Source organism: Tachypleus tridentatus, chromosome 12 (assembly GCF_004210375.1).
Source record: "Tachypleus tridentatus isolate NWPU-2018 chromosome 12, ASM421037v1, whole genome shotgun sequence".
In the NCBI taxonomy this organism is placed as follows: Eukaryota; Metazoa; Arthropoda; class Merostomata; order Xiphosura; family Limulidae; genus Tachypleus; species Tachypleus tridentatus.
Window position 1 is genome coordinate 25514084 of NC_134836.1, and position 25704 is coordinate 25539787.

The 25704-nt window shown below is 30.2% G+C and overlaps 1 protein-coding gene across 2 annotated transcripts; it reads right to left on the bottom strand.

The window, feature by feature from the left end:
* On the bottom strand, window positions 1–24747 carry LOC143235260 (leukotriene A-4 hydrolase). 2 transcript variants are annotated; one of them, XM_076473233.1, is made up of 17 exons: window positions 24445–24747; window positions 21366–21505; window positions 19760–19871; window positions 17477–17545; window positions 16467–16568; window positions 16111–16163; window positions 15037–15109; window positions 12698–12838; window positions 8037–8131; window positions 7254–7365; window positions 6491–6635; window positions 4130–4233; window positions 3092–3162; window positions 2674–2824; window positions 2116–2198; window positions 1542–1646; window positions 1–204 (listed from the first exon to the last, which is right to left on the bottom strand). In XM_076473233.1, exons 1-17 carry the CDS (start codon window positions 24604–24606, stop codon window positions 81–83), a joined length of 1842 nt encoding a protein of 613 aa, XP_076329348.1. In that variant the 5' UTR covers window positions 24607–24747; the 3' UTR covers window positions 1–80. The 2 variants fall into 2 exon arrangements, with proteins under 2 accessions (XP_076329348.1, XP_076329349.1); XM_076473234.1 differs by lacking the exon at window positions 19760–19871 and adding an exon at window positions 19939–20050 and having other exon boundaries at window positions 24445–24737.
* Window positions 24748–25704: the final 957 nt, after the last annotated feature.

A 25704-nucleotide genomic window follows, 5' to 3' on the forward strand; every position in this document is an offset into this window, starting at 1 on the left:
TTTGGAGCAAATGCCACACTTTTATTAATACAACATACAAAGTGGACTCAAACTGATATTCAGCATACATTTGGTACACTTTATTCATCAGTGAGGCAAAGGTCTTTGCCCACTGTATAGGCAGTTACATACATCATGGAGGAATGGTTCTTTCTGTAGGTTTCTACAGCTGTATCTCTAGTCTCATCCCAAGCAAAAAGGTCTCTGTTGTTAACAAAATAAGCATTTCAGTGATTTTTATGATTTATATGAATATAATGAATTCATAAAAATATTTAATATAAATACAATATAAATTAAAATGAAAAAGTAATTCAAAAGCATTCTTTTAACATGATAATTTGGTATAGTAGAGGTAAATCAAGTCTTTTGAAAACAGATTGCTCGAAGTTCAAGAGCTAAAGCTTATGATAAAATGTAACAAAATTTTTACTTTTCCTTGTTCCTGGGCAGAAAGTGTTATTTCCCAATTGCTAATGCCTAAATTAAATGGAAAAGACCCATTTTTCTCTTCAAACTTTGCTTTTGTGACCTTGGAGCATATAACAAAAACATGATGGGAGACTAAAGTTGGGGGCTAATACGTGAAAGTGATTTACATTACAGTCGCAAATCTCAAAAAGCTACTTACTTCTAAGCATTTTGGTTCATTTTTGTATAACTTTAGTATAAATACATGTAGATCTTGATTCATATGTTGTTTTATTCAGACCTTATGTAAATGAAAATGTGCAAATTTGCCCATAGAAAATAGGTTAATTTCTAAATTACATTATCCAGGTCACAAAAGCAAAGTTTGAAGGGAATAATGGCCATTTTCTGTATTTTTACAACATAAACAATTAAGAAATAACATACTATCCAAGAACAAAATTTGTGTTACATTGTGTTAATGTTATTAACAATAATACATCCCTGTATTCTGTACATAAAGTTGAATATTTTCACATTATATTTTAATGAAGAAATTCCATGACAGTATAATGAAAACATTAATATTACAAATGTTTGTTCAACAAATACTTTTGCCATGACAGTTGTTGTTTCGGTAAGAATGAAATTAAACATGCTATACTATTTTGTAGTGACCCTTGTGAAAGCTTGCAATTCCCAGTTTGCCCCTTAAGAAGAAAGGTCCACCTTTTGAAAGTGCTTGGGTTATAGGGTTTTTATTCACATCTTGTAAAAGTTGTTGAGGAATAAGTTATTTAAAATTCAAAGTGATTTAAAAATAACATTTAAGAATCAAAGATGTATTTGTCAATATTGATCACACTATCAGTGAGCTAGTAAATTTCCCAGTCCTTGGAGGAAATTAGCTACTTCACTGAATTAGACTAAGACATTTGGAGTTATAACACAAATGCCGTTAGATATGGCAAAATTAAGTACAAGATTATTCTCAGTTAATTTCTATTAAACAGAAACAAATTAAATACATTCATACTTTTAACTTCTATTATAGTAGAATAAGTTCATTGAAATCAAACACAAAAATAATTTTTTCATTTAAAAATACAAGAAAAAACTCAACAACATACCTAAAGAGAGGACGCACAAACTTCATACGTCCAACCTCAGACACAAACTTTATTACATTCTCCACTACGTCCTTCCAGTGAGAGCGTAAGCCAAGCCGAAGCCATCTGTATAAAAAAACTAATACTGGGCTCATATTTTCTTTTTAACATACTGCAGCTAAATGTCATCCCAGCATTGTATATTTTTGGAAGTTATTGACTGCCATTACAGAATTAAAACTTCCTCTCAATACTCTAATTAAATATATATGTAGAAACAGCTGGTTTGGGTTGAGAAAATTTTTTTATGCAGAGGAGTGACCAATGTTTCGACCTTCTTCGGTCACTGTTTTTTGTGAACATGATGATGACCGAAGAAGGCTGAAACGTTGTTCGCTCCTATGCATAAAAAATTTTCTCAACCCAAACCAGCCATTTTAACATATATTTTTCTCTACAAGTGGGTTTTCTCGTCAACACTGACTGTAATTAAATGTCATAAAATTTTAAAGTTAACAAAAATATATTCTATATACTTCTACTTTAACTTCTCCAAATATTTTGTGAACCTTTACAAGACAGTAAAATTTCTTACCTAAACTTAATTTCTGAATTTTGGGTGTCACGTAATCCATAGAGTTCAGTAATTTTTTTCACTTTGGAAACAGATAAAGGTTCCTAAAATGAAAAGTTTCAATATATAATAAATTCTTAAAATTGTTCAGATTAAATATATTTAAGTCTCTAATACACTAATTGTCATTAAAAGGTTAAATTGTTTTTGTAATACTAGCCTACAACTAATCCATATGTGTCTGACTTCTATTTCATATATTTATTCCTGAGCATTTTGCTTTCATGAGAACAAATGTTTAATTTTCATTCTTTAAATATTGTTTTCTATGAATGTACAAGCATCCAAGTTTAAAGACGTCTTTTGTTGTGTTCCAGACACATATACAAATGCAAAAAACATAATGTTGCAATGGATTTCCAAACATTAGTTATTTTGCAGAGTGAAGTGCTATCTTACATTATAACTCATAATGATGCACTATGCTTGGGCAAGCTGCAAGTATACTGAACCATTCTTATACAATCTCAAAAATGTTAAGATGAAAAGGAGTGAGGTCTACTTCATCAGAGCAAATACCTCTTGAAGTAGTTGGGCAAGAAATTCAATGATCTGTTGTGAACTCATTTCAGCAATGTCATTGGAAGAGAAACAGTCAAGTTGTTCGTCACTAGCAGCGATCCAGTTCTTACATAAAGTGGTGCAACAATCAACCAGAGACATGTCATAGCTGTAGGGACAAACCATCATACATTAAGCTCTGAATCTGCCATATCACGAAAATGATAAGCCTTACAAAAAATATTTCATACTTTTACAATTATAATTGTGTGAATAAAACCAAAATAAAGAGAGCTAGGAATACCATCTTTATTTTAGTACTTCAATCTCTACATATCAATCTTACTATGGCTCTAATGGAGACACTACATATGTATAGAGCAAGAATATTCATTATACTTTATTTACTACAACAATCTCTATACACCAAACTTACTCTGGCTTTATTGGAGGCATTCCAGGTGTATGTAGCCAGGCATTCCAGTCAACTTCATCTAGTTTGTCAGTCTGTAACAAGCAGTTAACACCATTACTGATATAAAAAAGATATACCTTACTAATCTGTAAAGTGTTTTGTTACATATTGTTCAAAAATATAAATATGTAATGTTGGCAATTGTTGTTTATTGGTCCAAGAACTGAGAATATTTGAAATTTGAACAAATTTGCAAAACAAAGTAAAAGACTGTACCTAGGCAGCTGTTTGTGCTAGTAATTACTAATTGTGGTATTCACATCTCAATGAAAGGTTTGAAAATAGTATTCAGATTGTATTGATATAAGCTGTAATGTTTTTATATTATATATATAAACCATGGTATCTTTATAGAAAAGTTTTTTTAAGAACTCCATTTTTAGTACTGTATTTACAAACTACATAAACAAAAATATAATCAAACCTTCACATACAGTTCAACTGAAATATTTGTTCTATTATAAAGAAATTGTTAGTTATTTTTCTGTCTGAACTTGGAATATCCAAAATGTGAAATTTTTGCCATTAAATAGATGGCACCATATTGTATTTCTTATTTCAGTCACATACACATACACACATATGCTATGTGAATAGATTATTGTAATATATGTCTACTTTTCATAACTTTTCATCTATGCTTTATGATAAATCACTTCTAATTAACTTGTATTAGGACCGAAATATATTAAATGGAATTCCTCATTTTTATTTTTAATTACTTCCAGTGCTATATTAATGAGTTTTGACTTCTAGTGTTATGTTTCCAGTAACATAAACAAAACATTGAATCTTGTGATAGTGTTTATTTTTAAATTATACTTTCATTTTAGTTCTAATTTTGTTACTGAGTCACAAGAGTTGTGTTACAATACTTAAAGATATAGTATTAAATGTATTAGTAGTAGAAATACTTAATACTGATGTACATGACAAGGAAAGATTCAAACTGTGAACCAACATATCTACAGTATTTTGGAAATTGGAAGATGTACTTACCATGTCCTTAAAGTATTCATACAGAAATTCTTTCCATTCATCAGTGTCCAGTGATTTATATTTGTACTTTTCTAGGTATGCTCTCAAGAAAGGTTCAAATATTTCTACAAACAGACAAAAAATAACCTCAACAAAATAAGACATTAGTTTTGTCTTAATATTACTATTTTAATATCAAAGCAATGAAAACTTTTGGTTTTTATTAGGTAAACTGCTGAAAAACAACAAAAACCATTTACGATAAAACCATATTAAAATGCATATTGGCTAGAGTTTAACTTAATGCTCAGTTTGGGATTTGTGCTACTTAAGCATTCTGAACTTTCATAATAATTTATCATGATAGTGGACATAACTGTTGCACATTTGAAGCAAGTAGTTCAACCATAAGTATGACTCTACAGAAACAAATGTGATGGTGGACTTAACTATTGCACATTCAATTACATGGCAACTCTAGAACCCATAACAGAAGACAAATCACTGAAATCATCCCTTTTCTCTAACATCTTAAAGATATATACTGTAATATTACAATCAGCAATGTTTACTCTAGCATATTCTGATGTAGAGACAGTATGAAAAATTAACAAATTAAAGTGCAAAATCTACACCTTCTCAAACACTAAGGCGAATTATGAAAGTGAACGATGCATCAATTACAGTAGTATCTTTTTCTGTCTTGTTAATGTGGAATTTAAAAACTAAATTAACAATTAGTCAGCTCACCTGCCCTATATTTCTGGACTTTCTAAAGTACATAAAGAAACCCAATGAGACCCATAACTTAAAACATTTTTTATGTGGAATATAGACCTTAAAATTTGTGAGGTTTTTGTGCTACTGTCAATTTAGAATCTTTGAGCAACAATATATTTTTATAACACATATCTAATTAATGAGAATTTGAAAAAAAATTATGTTGTTCTCTTAACATAAGCTATAAAAGCAAGTTTTGCTATTGTGGAATTGCACATTTTATTGAAGATGTTTTGTAATTAGCTAATTTTATTTTTGCTTACATGAAAAACTGTACAGAATAAAATTTTCTAAACATCCATGTACTGGATGTTTACCATTGTTAATGATCTGATATAAATCTAGTTACCAGAATATTTTAACAATAGTATTCCATAGTAGAAAGTTACCAACTTATGTCAGTAGATACTATTGGTTGTAATAACTACAGTAAACTTGACTTTGAAGTTCATTATAGAAAATCATGTCCAGGAGTTTATTTCAACTTTAAGTTGCATATTTCAATATATTTTGCTGAAAATTTAACAATATTGAGAATGTGATGGGTTCTCCAATGTCTGGTTTTGCTTTTCCTGAGGAAAACACTTATGAATTTGAAAAATCATTATAATGAATCAAAATATTAACCAAGTGCTTAGTTGAGATGAATAACATTCAAACACTTTACACAACAATACATAAACTAAACTGAAAAACATGGGATTTCATTGGTTCTGTGCATTTCTTTGGCCATAACTTGATAGTTTTATCTGATAATTAATTTTATTCATAATAATTTATATTATTTTTCATCCAATCAACAATGTGGAAATAAAACAGTAGATTAAAATACACATAAATTGGCATAATGTTTATATAAGTCATAAGTATTAGTAGTTGTTGTTGTTTTGAATTAACACTCCTACGAAAACTGGGGCCTAATAGGCCCCAGAGCAACTTGAAAGGTTATTAATATTAGGCTAATAATTTTGTATTTAAGTGAAATTCCCATTTAAATCCATTAATGAATGGATTAACGAGATTCCCACTGTCCCTATCTACTATCTAGCGAAACCACAGCCAGGGGAACGGGCTTGAAGAAATCAGGACTAGAAACGTCTTTTCGTAGGAGTGTTAAGCACAAAGCTACACAATGGGCTATCTGTGCTCTGCCCACCACGGGTATCAAAACCCAGATTTTCACATGTAAGTCCGCAGACATACAACTGAGCCACTTGAGGGCATAATTATTAGTTGAAAGCAGTGTCTGCAAAACACTAAATAATATATTTTTGTAAGAAAACCTGTACAACAAAATATGACAGATAAACTTGAAGTGTTCCAGTTACTGTTCTAGATAACTATACTGTTGTCATGTTAAATATGAGCTAAAAGTCACCCCCTTTTCATAAATATATTTAACAGACACCGACCTCTTAACTTTGATATAAGAAGATATTTTCATACGATCAATTTAACAGACAATAACTGACAGACTTGTGCCTTTCAACTTCTGGATAAAATGATAAAACAAAGAAAGCCTGTCCCCATTATCACATAGTAAATTCAACAAAACAAGTTCCCTTTTCATACAATAAGTTTAACAGGTAATAACTAACATACCTGGACCTCCCAACTTTTGTTCTAGATAAAACAACAATGTATGTCCTTTTTCATAAGGTACAGTTGAGAAAGAATCATCAGGGTCGACACCACGCAGGTCTGGCACTAGTTTTGTCAAAGGATCATCTTTTCCTCGAGTGTCAATCTGTTTGGCATAAACAAGATAAATGAAAAATAGAAGAAAAAAAAAGCATTTTACTACTGTTAATGGAAAAGATTTTCTGTATATGACATAAAGCATAATTTGGTAATTGGTAACTTATAACAACTGCATTAAATTCTAGTAACACAAAATTGATCAGTATATTGATATTTAACTTTTTCCATTTGTAAATCACAATAAAATGTAACCTGAAATTGAATGTATACTCTATTATGTTTGGCAACTCAACACTTGGCAAACCGTTTCCATAATAAGGTGTGAGATATAAAATATCTAAAACTACTTGAAAGACTTTAGAAATGTCTTTAAAATTTTAAAAGTTGATCTGTTTATTTCCATAATTATGAGGATCTTGTGACGGCCTTTGTTTCCAGATTGAAAAGTAACATCTACAACAAAGTTGTAACACTTGTATTTTTTTATTTTAATGATACAAAGAATTGAGGTTAACAAACATGGAAAATTTATCCGTGATGCACTAAAGCAATTAGAGAAATGAAACGTATTCTTCTGTTTGTCTAGTTAGATGTTGTGTAATTTAAAATATAAGTTCAAGTATGAACACTTGAGTACTGGTAGAACCAAGGTATTGATACTTACAGTATACTGAAGTTCTTTCCAACCTCCCACAGCCTGAAACTGCCGGTGGGATTCTCCATGCATACGGCCAGCAATTTTACGTTCAACAAAGACTGTGAATCCTTCATTTAGCCTATTAGAAACATTCTCATTTAAAAAAATACAACAAATATAGTTCAAAAGACTGCCTGTGGCATCTTTATACACTGGAAACAATTATTCAACATGCTACGTATCTGGCTCAATAAAAAGTATGATCAATTAATTTCTTCTGACAACTCATTTAGTTAAGGATTATACTTTGATATAAATCAAAATTATGCTATCATATTAGCTTACTAGCACAAAGTAGTTATTTGGTACAGTAACTACTTTATTAGATTTATCCAAATATACAAAAGTTGCATACTGAAGTGACTGAACATCAAAATTTCATTCTTAACTCCCTTAAAGTTGTGTTATTTGGTGCTACTTACTAACAAAACTGATTATCAAGAGATCTGAAAGTTTTTTGGGGTTTAAAAGAATATATATAAAAAAAATTCCTTCATGGGGTTTCATCTTGGGGTAACACAAATGTAAAATAATTTTATGTTTTTCAGCTGCCTGTGTTGATTCCTTCATTAGTAATTTTGAAATTATAAACAAGATTTTAAACTTGATTTTAAACCAAATAACAGATTTTCAAACAAAATGGTATAATAGTTCCCTTTAAAAACTACTTCATGAAACCCTGTTTAAATTAACTTTTTTTTCAGTTTATATTAATTCAGAAAGATCAAATATTTTTTCTGTTGAGCATACCAGAAATGTTGGAAGTTCTTGTTTGTCACCAGGTTACCTGTCCAACTATGGGAAATTTCATGGCCCACAACATTAGATAGAGAACGATCACCAGCCTGACAAATTCATGTATAAAAATAATTAACATAATAAGCATAACTAACATGCACACACTATGCACAAGATAATTTGCTATATTTATAAAGCACTTTGACACCTCAGTAGCTTTAGAAATATGGTTAATTTCTTGGACAAAAAAATATAAGAATTACAAATCAATGGAAAAAAATTATAATGTATATTATCTTTGATGTAATATATTTTTAGGTTTGGATAGGGATCACTGAGAAATTTCACAAAAAATTATAGAACACAGAAGTAAAAATCATCTTAATAAAAAAAGACTTGTTCTTCAAAACAACACAAGATCTATTCAACGGTTAAGGCTGCTAAAATATTGATGATAACAAAAAGGTTGGTTTCCCAATTGTTAGACAAAAAATAACCATAAATATTTTATTCAAATGTAGACAAATCTATTAACACAGGTCAGAGGGATATATTTAATGTTAATTTTTCAAAGAGAAGAAGAGAGTATACAGCTACTAAACAAACTCATGTGGAGGTTGTGGGGCTATTTTAAAGTTGTTTCTCGAATGTTGAGATTTACACTTTCTAAAGTGTTTTAAATTCTTCTTTTCTATCAACATAAGCTCTTTGAAGCCATTGAAACACCATTATACTCATTGTAAATCTTTTATTAGAGTAAACTGTGTATATTATTGATTAAAGCTTCATAATCCACTACAGCAATAGTAACTACAAATATTTTACTGAAACATGGACAATAATAATAATGAATGCAGTATTGAGTATGTTATAGGAAAGTTAAGATTAATAAAAATGTTTTGCTTTTTCACTCAGAATAATTTCTCTAAGTCCTTACTTCAGTCATTGAAAGAACCATGTATGTGATTGATGCACATTAATCTGAGTATAATTTGTAAAATCTATAGTGCATTAATTGGAAACTCCTACAATGAAAATTTCTCATTTCTCAAGTTCACTGTCGTACTTTGTCTCTATGTGGTTTTCTGCAACTATTTCAGCAAGTTTTCTCACACTTGATGATTACCATAATATATTTTCTACTCTTGTGTGTGGCGATTTATTCTACCAATTTTTGTATTTTACTTAAGTGTGTGTTTACACAAAATCCTTTGGCTCAGTAAGCAACAGCTGGGTGCAGCAGTGAATTATTGAAACATATGTAACAATCAAATAAATGCATATACACATATGTAGCTTAAATACATTTTCCATAAATAAACATAAAAAGTAAAGAAATAAGATATTTAAAAAATGTTTGTTTGAAAAGGGGACTAGAGATAATAAAAAGTACAGAAACAAGCAGAATCAAAATGCAAATATTATATTTTTAAGCCTACTACTAAGGTCTCAAACAACAGTAAAGAAACTAAACTGGTAATAGTGTCTATATTATACACTGAAGCTATAAACACAATTTTCACTCCACTAAAATTGGTAAGCTCTAGACATGGATTTGTAGTTTTGTATTTCTAGTCAGTTTGTTATGTAGAACTATACTTATAGTTACATTTTTAACATTCTTAACAAATTCATTAAATTCTAAGTCACTTGTTACATACAGGGAAGGTAGAAACATTTATTATTAATAAAAATTAATGATGTTGTAAGTCCAGTATTCTTAGTTAAATATTCATATCTTCAAGTGATTTATAAAACAGAAACTAAAGAGATTTTTGTGTACTTAAAACAAGCATCCATAGCCTCTTATACTGGACAAAATATTATCATACAATAACTAAGATAAAATCTGCAGCTTAGATTACAGTCTAACCATGTATTACCCCTTTATCTTAATTAGCTTAGAGTACAGTAAAACCTGTTTAAGATGGAATTGCACAGGACCGAGTAAAATTTCCAGCTTAAGCAGGTTTTCTGGCTTAGACATAGTGAATGTGCATTTCTTTAATTATGTATGATTTTCAAGCAGAATGTTATACTTGCTTGACTCAAGGGAAATAAGACGTTTGTGAATAAAAGTTATTATACTGTTTGTGTTATATTTATTAGAATAACAACAAAAATACACATTTAAAATATACACAAAATCTTAATCAAATTTATTTGAAGAAAGTGTCCAATTTCAACTGTTTTTTTTTTTTTAATGGGCTTTTTCATGTGTTTAGAAGAGAACACCAATTCTATGGCCTTTTCATGAAGTTCATTTTCCTCCATTTTTGCACACAATTTGACAGCATTAATATAACTTAACGCTTGTGATGAAGTAGAAGTTTCTATTTCCTCGCTATCTTTTCTGTTTTGTTCATCTTCTGAATCTCTCACACTGCTACCATCTTGTGATTCTACTATAGATTTTAAATCAATTTTATCAGTTTCTGTTAAAATATTCTTGTCAATGTTCACAGAATCATCTGCATCAATCTTCTCAGAGTTTGGATTTCACTAGAATCATCATAGCAAACAACTTCTCCACAATCTCCACCATTATCAAGAATAAATCCACATTTTCAAATGCACTCTATTTTGCATTCATCTTTTACACATTTGACTGAATGACTTAAAAATGCAATTGCATGTAACACTAATTTTCATGGTCACTTCAGAGATCTCTTACAGTTTTCCATGTTTGCAATAATATGCTGAAGTATCAATTTTCTGTATTTCAATTTTATACACAATAATTTCATTATTTAGTGGTTGTAGAACTGATGTTGTACATGGAGATAGAAAGACTAAATGAACATTTGAAGTTTAAACAAACTATTCCTTAAACAAAAATTTATGAACATTTAAAGAAATTAATATTTAATTGAAAACATTTTTTCCACCTTACTCAGGTTCTAATCCTACTTGTTGATAGATGAGGTAGGTGAAAGATAGTTTTCCATCTATGTTATGCAGGTTATGCCATATAGAGGGCCTTTTATAAGAGAAATCTTAAAATAATGCTGCAAAATTTTGATATTTCCAGCTTGTACAGGTTTCTATCTTAGTTTTACTGTATTAACTTCTTTGTCTTAACTAGTATAGGTTATAGTCTAAACATGTATTGCTCTTTGTCTTAACTAGCCTAGTTTGCACTTGCTAATATTTTTATTACCTAAATTATACTTTGTTTCTCTCATTCATCCCCCATTTTATACACTACTGGCCATTTATAAGCTTAAAGCAATTCCAATGAGAAAACATCTGCAATATTTGGATGGGTATTACAGACTTAAAATGACAGTTAACATTTTCTAACATTGAAAATGTATTTTTGATAGGTACTTACCTCCTTTTTCCATAACTCTCTCAACTTTCATTAGACCTCTGGGCATTAGCGAACTTTTTAAAAGTGCACCAGTATTTTATACCTCTAATTTTTGCTTCATTGTAACTACATGTGCTGAACATGTGACCTTTTTCCACCAATCACATTCCACCCTCTATAACTAGCACCCTTGTGGCACAATTCTCACTTTCAAGAATTAGCACATGCAAACACAAAAACCTTGGCAAATCAATTGGGAAGTACCTCTTGGAAATACATTTTCTAAACTGTACTACCTACACTCACAAACTCACTGAACATGAATATATCTACACATCTCTTGAGAAAAAGAACAATACTATCTTTAAAAAAATCACTATCTGAAGGTAAGACAAACTTTTGCAAACAAAAGTCTGTGCATTCTCAACAGACATTTTGAAACCTGAGAATGACACCTGGTGTCGTGACCTGTGTCTACTTATGGTGGAAAAATTATCAGTTGCTATAAGAAACTCAAATTCATATGAACAAAGAAGAATTTGGGAAATAGAAATAAATAAACAAGTAGAAACGTGAACCTGATATTATTTGGTAATCAAGCACAAAAAAAAGTGTGCAGTTACATAAAGAACGTAAAACATGTCTGTACATGAGAATGCCAATTAAGAAAGTGAAGAATGTGCCACAAGTTGTATAGAGGGCATAATGGGATTGGTGGAGGGTTGTCACACGATCAGCACGTTGATGCAAGGATGCACAAAAATAAAGGGGGTATAAAAGATTTGGTGAACTTTTAAAATGGTTATCAGTGACTAGAGAGCAAATGAAAGTCGAGATAGCTATAGTGGTGCAGAGGTAGTTCATTTTCAGAATTCTCTGTTATATGTCACAGAAAACATTTATTACAAGTCCAGAAAGTAAACACTGAAGTGTGAAAGTCTGCTTGATCAATGGCAAGTAATATTTCTAAATCAGGGTCTCTGTTCCATAGACTGCCATCCCATTAGACTTGACATATTTTGTTGTTTCTTTTTAAATTAAAACTTGCTGTTTAGTCGAGAGATATATACATACGTTATCCATTTCATTTCTTTAATTTTAATTAGAATAAATTATATTTTGTTTCTACTATTTTTCCTAGATTATCCTTTTATACCACTTTTTATAATTTATAAGTTATTTTACTCCTGTTTCTTTCTTTTTAGATTAACCTACTTTTAGAGTCAACCTTAGTACACCCTAGAGTAATAAAGCAAAGTTATATAATGCAAGTAGCATATTTATTTTAATAAGTGTGCTTGAGTAATTTCAGTACTATAGACAACATCTAAGACGATGAAACATGATCCTTTATAATTACCAAAAGGGTTGGAGTAACAAATGTCAGACATGGATTCTCCATTCCACCAAAGGGAAAAGATGGAGGTAAAATGAGAAGGTCATAAATTCCCCAAACATATGGTCCAAGGAGCTTTTCAGCTGTGTTTAACATTTCTTCCGTCTATAAGATAAATGAAGAACACATTAATCAAGTGTCTACTTTACAACACCAAGAATTTTAGTAAGTTGTCAGGTTCAGAGATATATTTCACTATCAACTCTGTTAACAGCAAATTTATTTGCATAGGGATTACAATAAAAGCTATATGGCATTTATATTAAGGTAAGATACAGTGTCTTAGATATATCTAAATTTAGATGACATAACTAAGTCTTTTCAGTTACTTAGCTATTCTGCTCTAGATAATTACTGTAATTTTTCAAATAAAATACTCTAATCTTCAAGAACAAAGAGTCAAGCTGCCTTATTACCATAAATAAGGACCATCTAAACTTCTGCAATATTGTGGTCAAAGTAACTTTTTAATGAGTTAAAAACAGAATAAAAAAAGGATCTGTTGCCATATGTTGGAGAAATTCTGGTCACAACTGCTTTTAATGTGTGAGATGAGGTATGCTTATAAGCTTTATGTTACACAGTAGCAACTTGGCATGTTGACAGTGTCTGGTGCACATTTCAATGAATTTCATAAGTTTCTGAAAAAGGTGCTTTTTCTGCATTTAAAACGTTTCGCGATGTTGATTAAGCTGAGTGTTGTCAGCTATTGGGGTGAGAATGTTGCTTTACGTTTTAAATACAGAAAATGGGAGCTCAAGGGAAAGGAAAGGGACATTGCTGTGTGCACGTGCATGTATGAGAAAAAGTGATGAAGCACAAGATGTAGGTTGAAGATCATTGTTAGATCCAATCTTAGTGAAAGTTCTATAATGTTTTGATGAAGGGAATGCAGCAGGAGAAGTAGAAGTGATGACATGTATGGCTACACAGTATTTTCACTAGTGTTGATTTTGTCATTTCTCAGATAAGGAAGTGGAAGATGAAGGATTTGGTAGTAAGAAAAATGGACAACACAAGTATAAGAATAATAAATGTTCTTATTGGTGGAACTTGGTGTTTACAAGAAAGTGCAATTTGTGTTGAGTTCATTAGCAGAACCAAAAGAACCTAGAAGATGATTCTGATAAAATAAAGGAATTGTTAGATGGAGGAAACGAGTGACAGAGGTACTGAAGTGCAAGACACTGATAGTTCTTGAGCTAGGAGAGTATGTAGAGTTTGGATAGGTTAGGATAGAAAAACTAATAGAAACATATGGAGAGCAGACTGCAGCCTTCATGTTTCTTTACTCGCTGATTTCAATAAGCTCATTCCCTTGGTGGTGGTTTCACTAGTTAGGGACAGTTGGGATGACTTTGGAGAAAAAAAAAAGACTAGATGAATATAGCAGTGATAAATTATTTGAAGTGATAAAGGTGAGGTGAAGCCCATCACACATGACAAAATCAGTGAGTGGTGTTACATTTGTGTAGTTAATGAAGGTAAGTCGGGAGTTAAGCTTTCATAGTTTGTGAAAATGTTCAATTTTATTGTTGAGTTATGGGATTGGTGTGATGTTTCTTGTGTTGTAATCAAGTGAAAGTGTGTGGATTAAATTAGAGATAGCAAGTTTATTGTGTTGTTTGAGGTTAAAGATATGAATTATTGTTTTCACATTCTGAGAAACAATCTTCAGAAGATTTATTGGTCTGTTTCAGGTTATTAGTACCATAATGAATACTCAAAAATCATATAGATTCAGAAGAGGAAATGGTTATAGCTATAACATTATTATTTTATCTCTATTAATGGATTTTGAAAGGACTGGATTCCATTAAGAAATTTTAAATGTTCATGTAGATACTTGACCATAGAGTTTCCTAAGATGCCAACAATAGAAAATAGAAAGGTTTACTTGAAGGATCTTTTTACCCAAACTGGGTCTATGTTCCTTATATGGAGATACATTCATGATGTTAGAAAAACACTCATGTTCAAGAAATCAATTAAATACAAAAATATGATGCTCTCTAACCCAAGCACTTTCAAAAGGTGACCTTTTTCTTCTGTCCTTAGAAACTTGTAATGTCAACTGGTTCTCTATATTCTGTCATACCTCATATCAGTATTTTAGTTGCATCATTAGGCCAAAAGATTTAGAATGTTATACTTCAACTTCAGGTTTATCATTCAAAGGCAGGCACCAACAGACCATATGACCAAAATTTTGACCACAATTATTTCACTTCCATTTCTTGTACTTTTCAGTCATGAGATTTAACCTCTAAATATCAAATGAATATTTGATTAAACAATGTTACCTCACTGAATTCAAAAGCGGATTTGTCAACAAATTCTTTTTCTGACCACACACGAGACCTGGGTCCAATTTCTCTGGAAAACAGTAAAACCATTGAAACTAACTTCTATATTTTCATACTTGTATTGTCACATTATCAAAACTTTAAAACAAACTAATGTCTGCATTTTCATGGCTGTTTAAATTTCCCAGCTATCAAAAAATGATACCAAGAATAATTCCAGTAGATATTCCTAATTTGTTACAAGTTGTCCGAGATGTTTATTTTGTATTTAAAGACAAATTAATCAATTTATAACCAACGAGCATACATGTAAATAGAAACATATTCTATATATTACAGATATTATTAGAAACATATTCTATATATTACAGATATTATTAGAAACATATTCTATATATTACAGATATTATTAGAAACATATTCTATATATTACAGATATTATTGGTATAGGATTAAAATATTGGTATATTTTGTATTATACTCATACTGTTAACAATACAGTTACTTTTTTTTTATTTGATAAATAAGATAAAGAATATGGTTTTTTTTATTGGGTGAATGGGATTAATAACTTGTATATGTTGTTTTACTGAATCAATAAAACAATATCTGTCTCTTTCACTAAGTCCTTTAATAATATCAAGTCAAAAATGAGTGATTTGTTTGTTATGTTTACAAAATTAAATGCAATATTGTCATTCATAAAGTTAAAAAAATGATACAGAATATAGAAATATGAGGTTATCCAGGTTAGCAGAACAATTTAATAAAACATAAAACTTTGTGATTTGTACATTGTTACATCACAAGAGAGTTAACAATAACACTTAAAAACCTTTTTCTACCAGCCTTATATGAATTTCCAGTAAAACAAAATAATAACACATAATTGGCATAAGGCATTATACAGCATTAGAAATGTTTAACTGATATATGACATTAACTAACATATCATTTTAGGGGTATAAACATTCTTGAATGCAACTGTTATAAACTAAACTGAAGATATGATGAATTTAGTTTACTAAATTTTAAACTATATACATCAAAGACAAATGAAATCAAACTGACCTACTTTCCAAAGCACCCACAACAATTGCAATCAAGTAACTGGGGACAGGAACCTAGCAGAGAAAAAAATAAGGTTTGTTTTACTGTTTGATAAGCTAATCTGTAGCTATGGTTTAATGTTTTTTGTTGTTTTTTTTAAATTAAGGAGACAGGCTAGAGAAATAAAGTTTAGAGTAAGTAATGGGGGTAGAAAAAATAATAAAAAAGCTCATTTAAAAAATCCTTAGGTTTGGATGACTATGGTTTATCCCCCATCCAACATTGAATAATTCATTACTGACAAAATAGTTGTGGAGCTGCAACTTGGAGCAACAGTGAAATACAGCTCCATCCAGTTACAAGCTTGTTGAACTGACCTTCTGGGTAAACTTAAAAGTCTTTAGGTTTGTGTTTTTACAATCTTCCTCTCCATCACGTACAGCACTCATCAGAACAACCAGCTCTTTTGGAACTCGCACCTAAAAGAAAAAAAAGTTCAGCTTTTAACTAGTTCAGGTAATTAATTATCTGATCCTGGTAAAAAACTTTGTATTATAATAATGTGTTGTACTGATAACTCAATTATTAGGGTAACAAACAAATTAAAACATCTTAGAATCAGGAGTTCAAAAGTAAACAGCAAGACTTTAACGTATTCTCAATTTTTTGGAAAACCTCTACACAGAAATATTTATTCATTAGAAAAATGTGAGGTTTTATGTTTTAGAATTTTGTTTAAATTATATAAAGGCTACCTGCACATAGCCATTCCTAATTTTTAACAGTTTTATCAGAGGGAAGGTATCGAGACAATTGCACCTGCAAGCTTATTTTGGTCTTGCTGAATAGCGAGATTTTACTGTCATTCTTGTTATAGTACACACAGTGTAAAGTGCATAGTATGATTTTCAACAACTGAATACAAACCATGAATCATTGGGTCTGAAGTAGGGGTATGTTTAAAAACATGCCAGTGTTTTATACATGATTCTAAAACTATGTAAAACAATTTTCAACATTTCTTATTCTTTTTTTATTTTTCTTTATTATGGAAACAAAAGGCACAACATATTTGTTATATTTGTATTTTAAAACAAACATGAAAATAATGTAAATAATGATATGAAATAAGGAAAGACCCACTTTCTGACCACATCTTGCTGCCTTCCAAAACTAATGATGTATAATACATATTAAGCAATAACCAAATGTTTATAAATCTATTAATTAAAAACTATATAAATATGTATTAGACATTAAAAAGGAATGTTTATAAATCTACTAAGTAACCTATACAAATGTGTATTACATGTGGAACATAGGCTACTCAAAAGATATTACTATGTTTACCAGTCTGAGAAAGACAGCTACATAACAAGAACCTTACCACAGCTGTATATGGACACTTAACTCCAGGAGAGTCTTGACATGGAATCATAGAGCGGGCATGAATAGCCTACACAGGACAAGGGAAAAACAACATTTTCAGACACGATTATCAAATGCATTATCATACTTCCTGTGTTATATTATCTTCTTACTGCCAAAGACATACAATATGCCTAACTATAATTCTTGTATTATTATAAGTATTTATCTTTTTACTGCCAAACACATACAACATGTGTGACTATAATTCTCACTTAAGCAAACCAGTAGTTTTAATATTCCTCGGTTTATTGATTCCTTTCACTTGCTATTTCTTTTAGACATTTTATAAAATTTCATATGCAAGTAGTGGCATCTTACCAAACACATCTTCAAACTTGGCAAAACAATTTTAGACAAGAAACAGTTATAATAGTGATATTCTATCAAAGCATCTCCAAATTCAGGTGATTAGACTTGTAGCCATTACCAATAACAACCATCACCATTTAAGTGTTAATACATATAAACTTCTATGTATTACCAAAAACAACTATCAACATTTAGGTTGCAATACACACAAACTTGTAGCCATTGCTGAAAACAGCCATCACCACTAATACACATAGATTTGTATCTATTACAGAGAAAAATTGTCACTGTTTACATTTTAATACACAGAAAGTATTTTCACAATGGCTGGCAAATATTCATGTGACCAACATAGTAATATTCCCAGCTGATCAACTGACAATTTATTATATGACCATTAATCCTTTCATGGTTAATGAAGGGTATAATACACTTGAGTTAAGTATTTGTACTACAGCTTTAGACGCAGTAAGTATACTTTCATAAAATTTGGTAAACTTTCAATAAAGAATGAAAGTTTTTGTACATATAAAATCAGATTTTTTAATGAAATGTTTTCACAAAGAATTTGTTTGAGACAATAACAAGTTGTTTTGTTACTAGTCCAAATGCAAAGTGATTTTCTTGTTGTGATTAAAAACTATCCATCCAAAAAATCTCAAATATTATTTGTGTAATCTCTAAAACCTCCTAAACATATTTCAAATGTTTGTTTTCAGTAAGATTTTATATTTTGTCTGTTATTTTTTCTACCCTACTATGTGGGGCCTGTAAAATTGGCCAACCTTGACCTGTACTTTAGTGGACTAGTATTTAATAAAATGCAGATACATTAATATACATTATATATGTATATTGATTATTACTGTTTACAAATAAATTCTTAAATGTATTTTTTTAAAACATAGAACAGTAAATAGACAAGTGTAGAAAACAATTTTCTAGTTACAATGACCTTTGCACTTGTTTTCTGCTTGCTGTAGATTGTTAAGCCTTTTCAAATTTTGCATGTGGTTGATATTAAATAACTTATGTTTTATGTATACATTTGATATAACCAGAAAAATCATAAATAACTATAATGATATCATAGAATTCTCCTATAATTTATCAGACTTAGTAATCAAGCTGCATTTTGTCTAAGAAATATGACTAAAGCAGACTAAACATGCAACCTACCTGCTTAAAATCTCGGTTAAAAAAAACAAACAAGATGGCTTCCAAGTACTTTCAAATGGCTGAGAAAGTGACCAGTGGGATATTTTGAATTTTCAACTAGTTATTCACAGGTCATATATTAAAATAAGAGTATTTAAGGAATCATTTTCAAAAATAGAAAGAGGTAAATGGGGCCACCATGTTTGATTCAGTACATAAGTGTTATCTCAACATATAATAATGATTTGAGATTCCTGTTTTATATTGTAGCTTCTCAATATTACCAATTTGAGTTTTTAATTTGTATGCATCTAAGGACTTAGTATTTTGACCTCACAAATGTCCAATTTGAACCAGAGCTGCATACAACACATTCACAAAAATCAATATTTAGGTGTGTTCTTATAATGTTTACTTTTAAGTTAAGAAAAGGACTGATATGTAATACTAAAAGTTGAATTATAATCTACATTTTGATTCCAAACTTATTGACATGAGTTCATAAAATAGTAATTCAATAAAATTTTGAATGCAAGTCAACAAATGCAATGTGAAGTAAATTTGACCAATTAGTTGATGAATTTTTTTTTTTTTTTTTTATTTAAGTGGTGAGATATCTAACCCTAATTTTTATCTAATTTTCCTCCATATGTTTACGCAAGTACCAAATAACAATGACTTTTTTTTCTACTTATTTATTATGAGTGATCCACAATATATATATCAGTATGAATAAAAAAATTGCATGTGATATTACTAATAAAATGTATACCTGGCACTGACTGAACATATAAGGTTGCTGTTTGCCTGCAGTTAGTTCTTTGGACAACCACTGGAGGGCACTGGCAGTCTCTGATGTTTGGTATATAATTCTGATGGAAGCTCTACAATGTAGAAAAAATTATGAAACTGAGACTGAGTATCAAGTTTATCATAATGTAGAAAATTCACCTCACTGTGGCTGTAGAGATAAGGATGCTTCTTTCCTGCTGTTAGTTCTGGTTTTAGCCACTGAAGGGCACTACAACTTGGAATGGTCTCATAGAATATTCTAAACTCTTTCCTGTAAGTAGAAATTATCCTCTTTTAAGCACTTTGGTTGTTGGTAGATTAGATTATTTCCTAGAATGACACTTTCTTAAAATCAACAAAAAGGATATTTTAACTATATTTTTTGAATTTGTCTACAATTGTCTACAATTAGACAACTTATTTCATATAAACTGCAGTAAATAAAAAACAAACGAATTTTTTAAGTGAACCTGGAATTATTAACATTAGAATGAAGTACTATGGCTCTATTTTACATGGTTGGTTATCTTTTTACAGCTCTTTCTCACAATGTTTGTCATACTTACTGCAAGACAGAATGCATTTAGAGTTCTCTTAAACATCAGCAGTCTATCAACAACTGCTTCCACCTCACAATACCTTCGATGAAACAAATCTACTAACATGAAATTTGGTCTTGTAGAATAGGACTAGAATCAAATAGTGTCACCTAAATTAACTCATGTTGGCACTCAATAATGTTTGTATGTTTTATTAACTTAACCTCTCTTTGGTGTATGTTACCATGATACCATTAACCTGTCATGTAAAGTGAGCAAAAGGGACAGGATATAAATCATTATGGCTTTATGTTAATTTAAGCTGACATCAACTGTCAAATGGATCAGAATATTATAAAAAAATACATATAGAAATGTCTTTTGACTGAAAAAAATTAACAAACTGTATAGATAATGGGCCAAGTTTTGATAAAAATTAGGAAAGAAATGCAAGTGATAGGCCAAGTGGTCTGGCTATGTTCTATTCATCATCGTAACACTGCACCTGACTGATAAATTTAAACTATTCTTTTACATTTATTTTTTGATATCTTGAGAGTTTTGTTTTTTTTAAAAAAAGATAAGCTGTTTTCTAGCAGGATTTGTTTTGAATGTTTCTGAAGTTGGTCCTGTACACTTGCACTTACTTTAAAACTTAATTAATATTTTTTTCTTTTATTCTAACAATGACTTTCTTATACTAATGTACATTTGTTTTGTTTAAGTATCACTTTTCACTTCAACTGTATAGCTGTCACACTATTTCATTTTAACTTCTGTCTGAAGACATTGTATAATTTGTCTGAAATCCATGAAACAACTAATTTCTTCTGATTAAGAAATCAGTACACAGGATCACACATAAAAGTTGCAATGGTTTTTAAAAATGACCCAAAACTCGAATGCTTTTGAATAGTTCACTATTCTACTTCAGGAGAATAAAGGGTGAAGAAGAATAGTGAACTATTTGAAAGCACTTGAGTTTTGAATCTCTTTTGAAAATCATTGTAACTAATGCAAAATAATTTCTAAGCAAACAATTAATACCTGTTTTCCATATTGTCTGGGAGCTCAATTTCCAGTTTGGAACCAAAAGTGAGGACTGGCTCTCCACATACATAGTTCAATGATTTTTCAGTTGATTTATCTACTACATTTTTTATAGTAAGGTCCCGAATATCTAAAACCTGAGAAATAAATATTGATGTTACAATGTAATAAAACAATTTGTAAAATATTTGCATTACCAAGTATATACCACTGAAACATTAATTTATTTGTTCATCAGATACTGTTTTGCAAAAATGTGCTGTTTATTTTACAGTCTTTGCATTTGTTAGTAAAAAGAAAAATCAAGAGTACAGTTAAGAAGTCCTTTAGTAGATGTTTACTTTTATTCTTGTGTTTTGTTTCATGAAGACAAACTTGAAACTTAAATTTTGCAAAATCTATATTTGAAAAAATAAATTAAAAAATATGGAAACATAATTAAAAATGTTAATAGCAAAACTGGCTTAAAGATTAGTCAGTGGAATGATAAACCAGAGCCTTGTTTTTCAGTGGTACAGAAGTTACACAAACAGGAAGCAAATATTTACCAAACCTGAATTTACACAGTGTTAACTAGTTACAGTGTAGCACCACGTTTAGCGACTTTCAACAATTCCTACCAAACAGGAAGTAAACATTAGATTAATGAGGTATAGCATAAGTTACCTAGTTTAAATCATGTGGTGACCACAGAGCCCACACAAACAGAAGATACCCTGTGCAAGGTGTTTATATAAAACTTAACACACCCATTTAAACTGAAGGTACTCCTTATCTTTAATAACTTACAACAAGGATTTTATTTTTCAATGTTTGTCTTTGTTATTAGTACTTATCGTACCTCAATCAAGTAGGTTCAGGGACCTACAATGTACTTATTTCTTAACCTTATACACTTTCTAGTTAAACTAGTTTTATACATGCACAAGTATACTTCTTGCAGCTGTTACTAAACATTTTTGAAACATAAACAAATTAATATTCAAAATAATAGCCTGTTTACAATAAAAAAACAAACCCAAATCATTTAAAAGGTAGTAATGTAGCAAGAGAAAACAGGGTCAGCATTGGGTTAAACAACCTCTACAGAACCTTTATTTTCTCTAACTCTAATTACTTTAAATCATTTTTGGATTGTTAAAGTTTATATTAATTAGAATTTAATATACATCTCTTTTCATTGAATTACAGCCCAATGGAAAAAAACAACAGAATACCTCCACAGAAAGCAAGCCTTATCCTCATAGCTGACAAAATAACACAAGTCTTAACATTAACAAAACTACAAACAAGGCAATAGCTGACCTAAATTATCCTTCCTTCATTCAATATTTACAATTATACACTGTATGTCTGTACTCATTTTAAAACTATACTGTACATCCTGATTCATTATTTAATAGCTATAATAAGACATTTCCTCTCACTAGCTTCCCTAGCAATGCTATAAGAATGATAAGTATTATGATGGCCACCTTGCATAACTTTAGATGTTAAATGCCATCAACCATATTTTATTTCAGTTTATTTCTTTCTGCAAAACCATGGCAATTTTCAAACCAATTTGATATAACTATTAATTTAATACTGTCTGTAAACTTAAATTATTGGTTATTCTATTATTAATGCTGTAAATGAAAATTAAAATCAGTAAAGCTCTAACACAGAACTGAGTTATACCACATGTAACCTGCTTTAATTTCATCTCTCTATTAGCAATCTTTTGCTTCTACCACTCAACCAATTCTCAAACTATTTAATATTTTCTGCCCCAACAGATATGAGAGGTTTCTTTTGTGTTACCTTATGAACAACCTTCTGAAAGTCAAGTATAGTAACGATGGAAAAACCTGAAGCATGGTTGATATCTCACCTTACATCTACATACCTACTGACTTAGAATGTTGAAGATGATTAGGAGTATTGAAAATTTAGAGTATTGATGCATTATATTTTATTGAAACTTAAAAGTGAGAAAGACAGGGTAAATGACTTTTGGAATGGATTTACTTCAGATGTAGTGGACAGAGTAAATTTAATGGAAAGCTTGATAAATATTTGAATGATGAGGGCTAGTTTCCTTATTTTTATGTTAAGTTTAGTATAGGGGCAGAACAACCTATACGAACCAACATTATACATTATATTTGTACACAAACATTTCATAACACAGTTTAACATCCACAGTTAATTCTTTAAGATACTATTCTCAAAAGATGAACAATGGCTTTAAAACAAAGTTTATAAATTCTGTTGAACTACTACAGTAATCTGAAACAAACAAAAATATGCATTTTCTTAAAAATATAATTACTCTCAGAATTTCATCCTGTAAGTCATTGCAGATATTAAATTGCAACAGTAACTAAATCCAGTGTTACAAAATTGTTATTGCACACAAGGGTACTAAGATATATATTTATAGATAACAGATGTAAAGGCAAACTTACAACTAATCAAGTATAATGGCTTATTGATCTTTAAACTTTACTAACAAAAGTTTAAAATAGTACAGGTATGTATAAGAAATGCATAGATAAGATACTGAAAAGAAGTGTGTGGTCAAAGTTTTTGTTGTATTTTGTGCACTAGACTTGACGATGTGTAACAATGTTCCACGATCATAAACTCAACAATTCTCACAGTAAAAAAAGGAAAAAGAGGTCCTATATTAAAAATATTTTGGTATTACTGACACTTAAAATAATGCCTTACTGTACAATAAATATGTTACTGGGAGTGACTGTAACCAATACATGAAAACATAAAATTACATCATTAAAAAGTTCTTTACAAATACTTGAAATATGCAAAGAGAGTAAGAGAAGAAACAAATACGTGTTGATAATTTCAAGATCATTCTAGAAACTTAAGACGAATATTGGCGAAACTGTCTATTCCATTTACTTCTAAAGTTATTAGCTAGTTTACAATATTATCCTTTAATTTTAAAGATAAAATATTGTGCTGTTAATTGTAAGTCCCAAAATTCTGCATATAATATTTGAAAATCGCGCTGTATTACACATTTAATAACTTCGATTCCGGTGTATAATTAAGTTTACACTGTACCTACCAAGTGACTTGCGCTGGGGTCTTTCTTCTCTATCGCCAAGTCAACGAAACCATCTAGTACCTGTTTTTCAAAATTTACATCCCAATCGATATGAATTGCAATAACAATACATTCTTCTGGACGTGAAAATGAATTTGGATCGCTAGGACTAAGTGCTTCCATTTCGATAATAATAACAATCGCGTTGTTTCCAAAATTCTGTCCGTACAAACCAAACGTCTGTTAAAAACAACTCAAACTAATGCAACGTTAACACCGTCCACGTTACCTGAAATGTCGGTATAGTCTTATCACTATAATGCTGTTAAATAAATATCACATGGATTCAATAGTGACATCTATTGCTCATACATTTTACTAAAAAAGAACAACAACAACAAAACAAGAGTATATTGTAATTGTAATTTTGTAGAGTTACAATTGAAACATATAATCACGTGCGTCCGACGTTTAAAAATAAAAAATAAATCGGGCCGGTATCTTATAAACACAGGTAAAGGCTAGAAAATCTTTGCACAATGTTTCTTGTTGTTGTTGTTGAACTGTATGATTTGTACTCGTAAGTTGCATTATAGATTATTTAGATGGAATATTCATGATGAACATAAACAAAATGGGTATATCCTATTACTTTCGATTCAATAAATTACTTATTTGTTTATTTTGGCTACCACATAGAGTTATCTTAACACCTATTTCATTTTGGAGATAGTTGTATCTTCTGGTATGGACTGTACAACTATACAGAGTCACCACGAAGAAATCCAATCATTCAGCCTTTACATTATTATAATGGCTTTTCATCCTATCACTAGAAGATTTGAGTCTTTTCTGCTTAAAGTCATGCACGTATTCATTAGTTTCATCATTTATTCTGTGTAAGACTGCTGAGTAATTATTCTGTGGATTTGAGTTCAGAAGGTCCAACTGAACTTCAAATCCTCTCTAAAACATTAGTGATACTTGTATGTTACTTGTGGCTTAATGTATTGCTGTTTGGTAATTTATAAGCGAGAGTAAAAGAGTTTGACCTCACCTTTCTTGGTGTTCATTTTATGATTTATATGTGTAAGTTGTGTATCCCTAACATTTCATTGGAAGATGGATAAAGGGCTGTTACCCTGAATGAAGTCTCAGAACATTTGAGATTTTGAAACAAATGCATTGACAATTTTTCTTACTCACCAAACTATATTTATTCAGACTCTTGCTCTGTTGTAACAGGACTAGCATGACCTGGTGGTTTGAGTAATCTCTGCA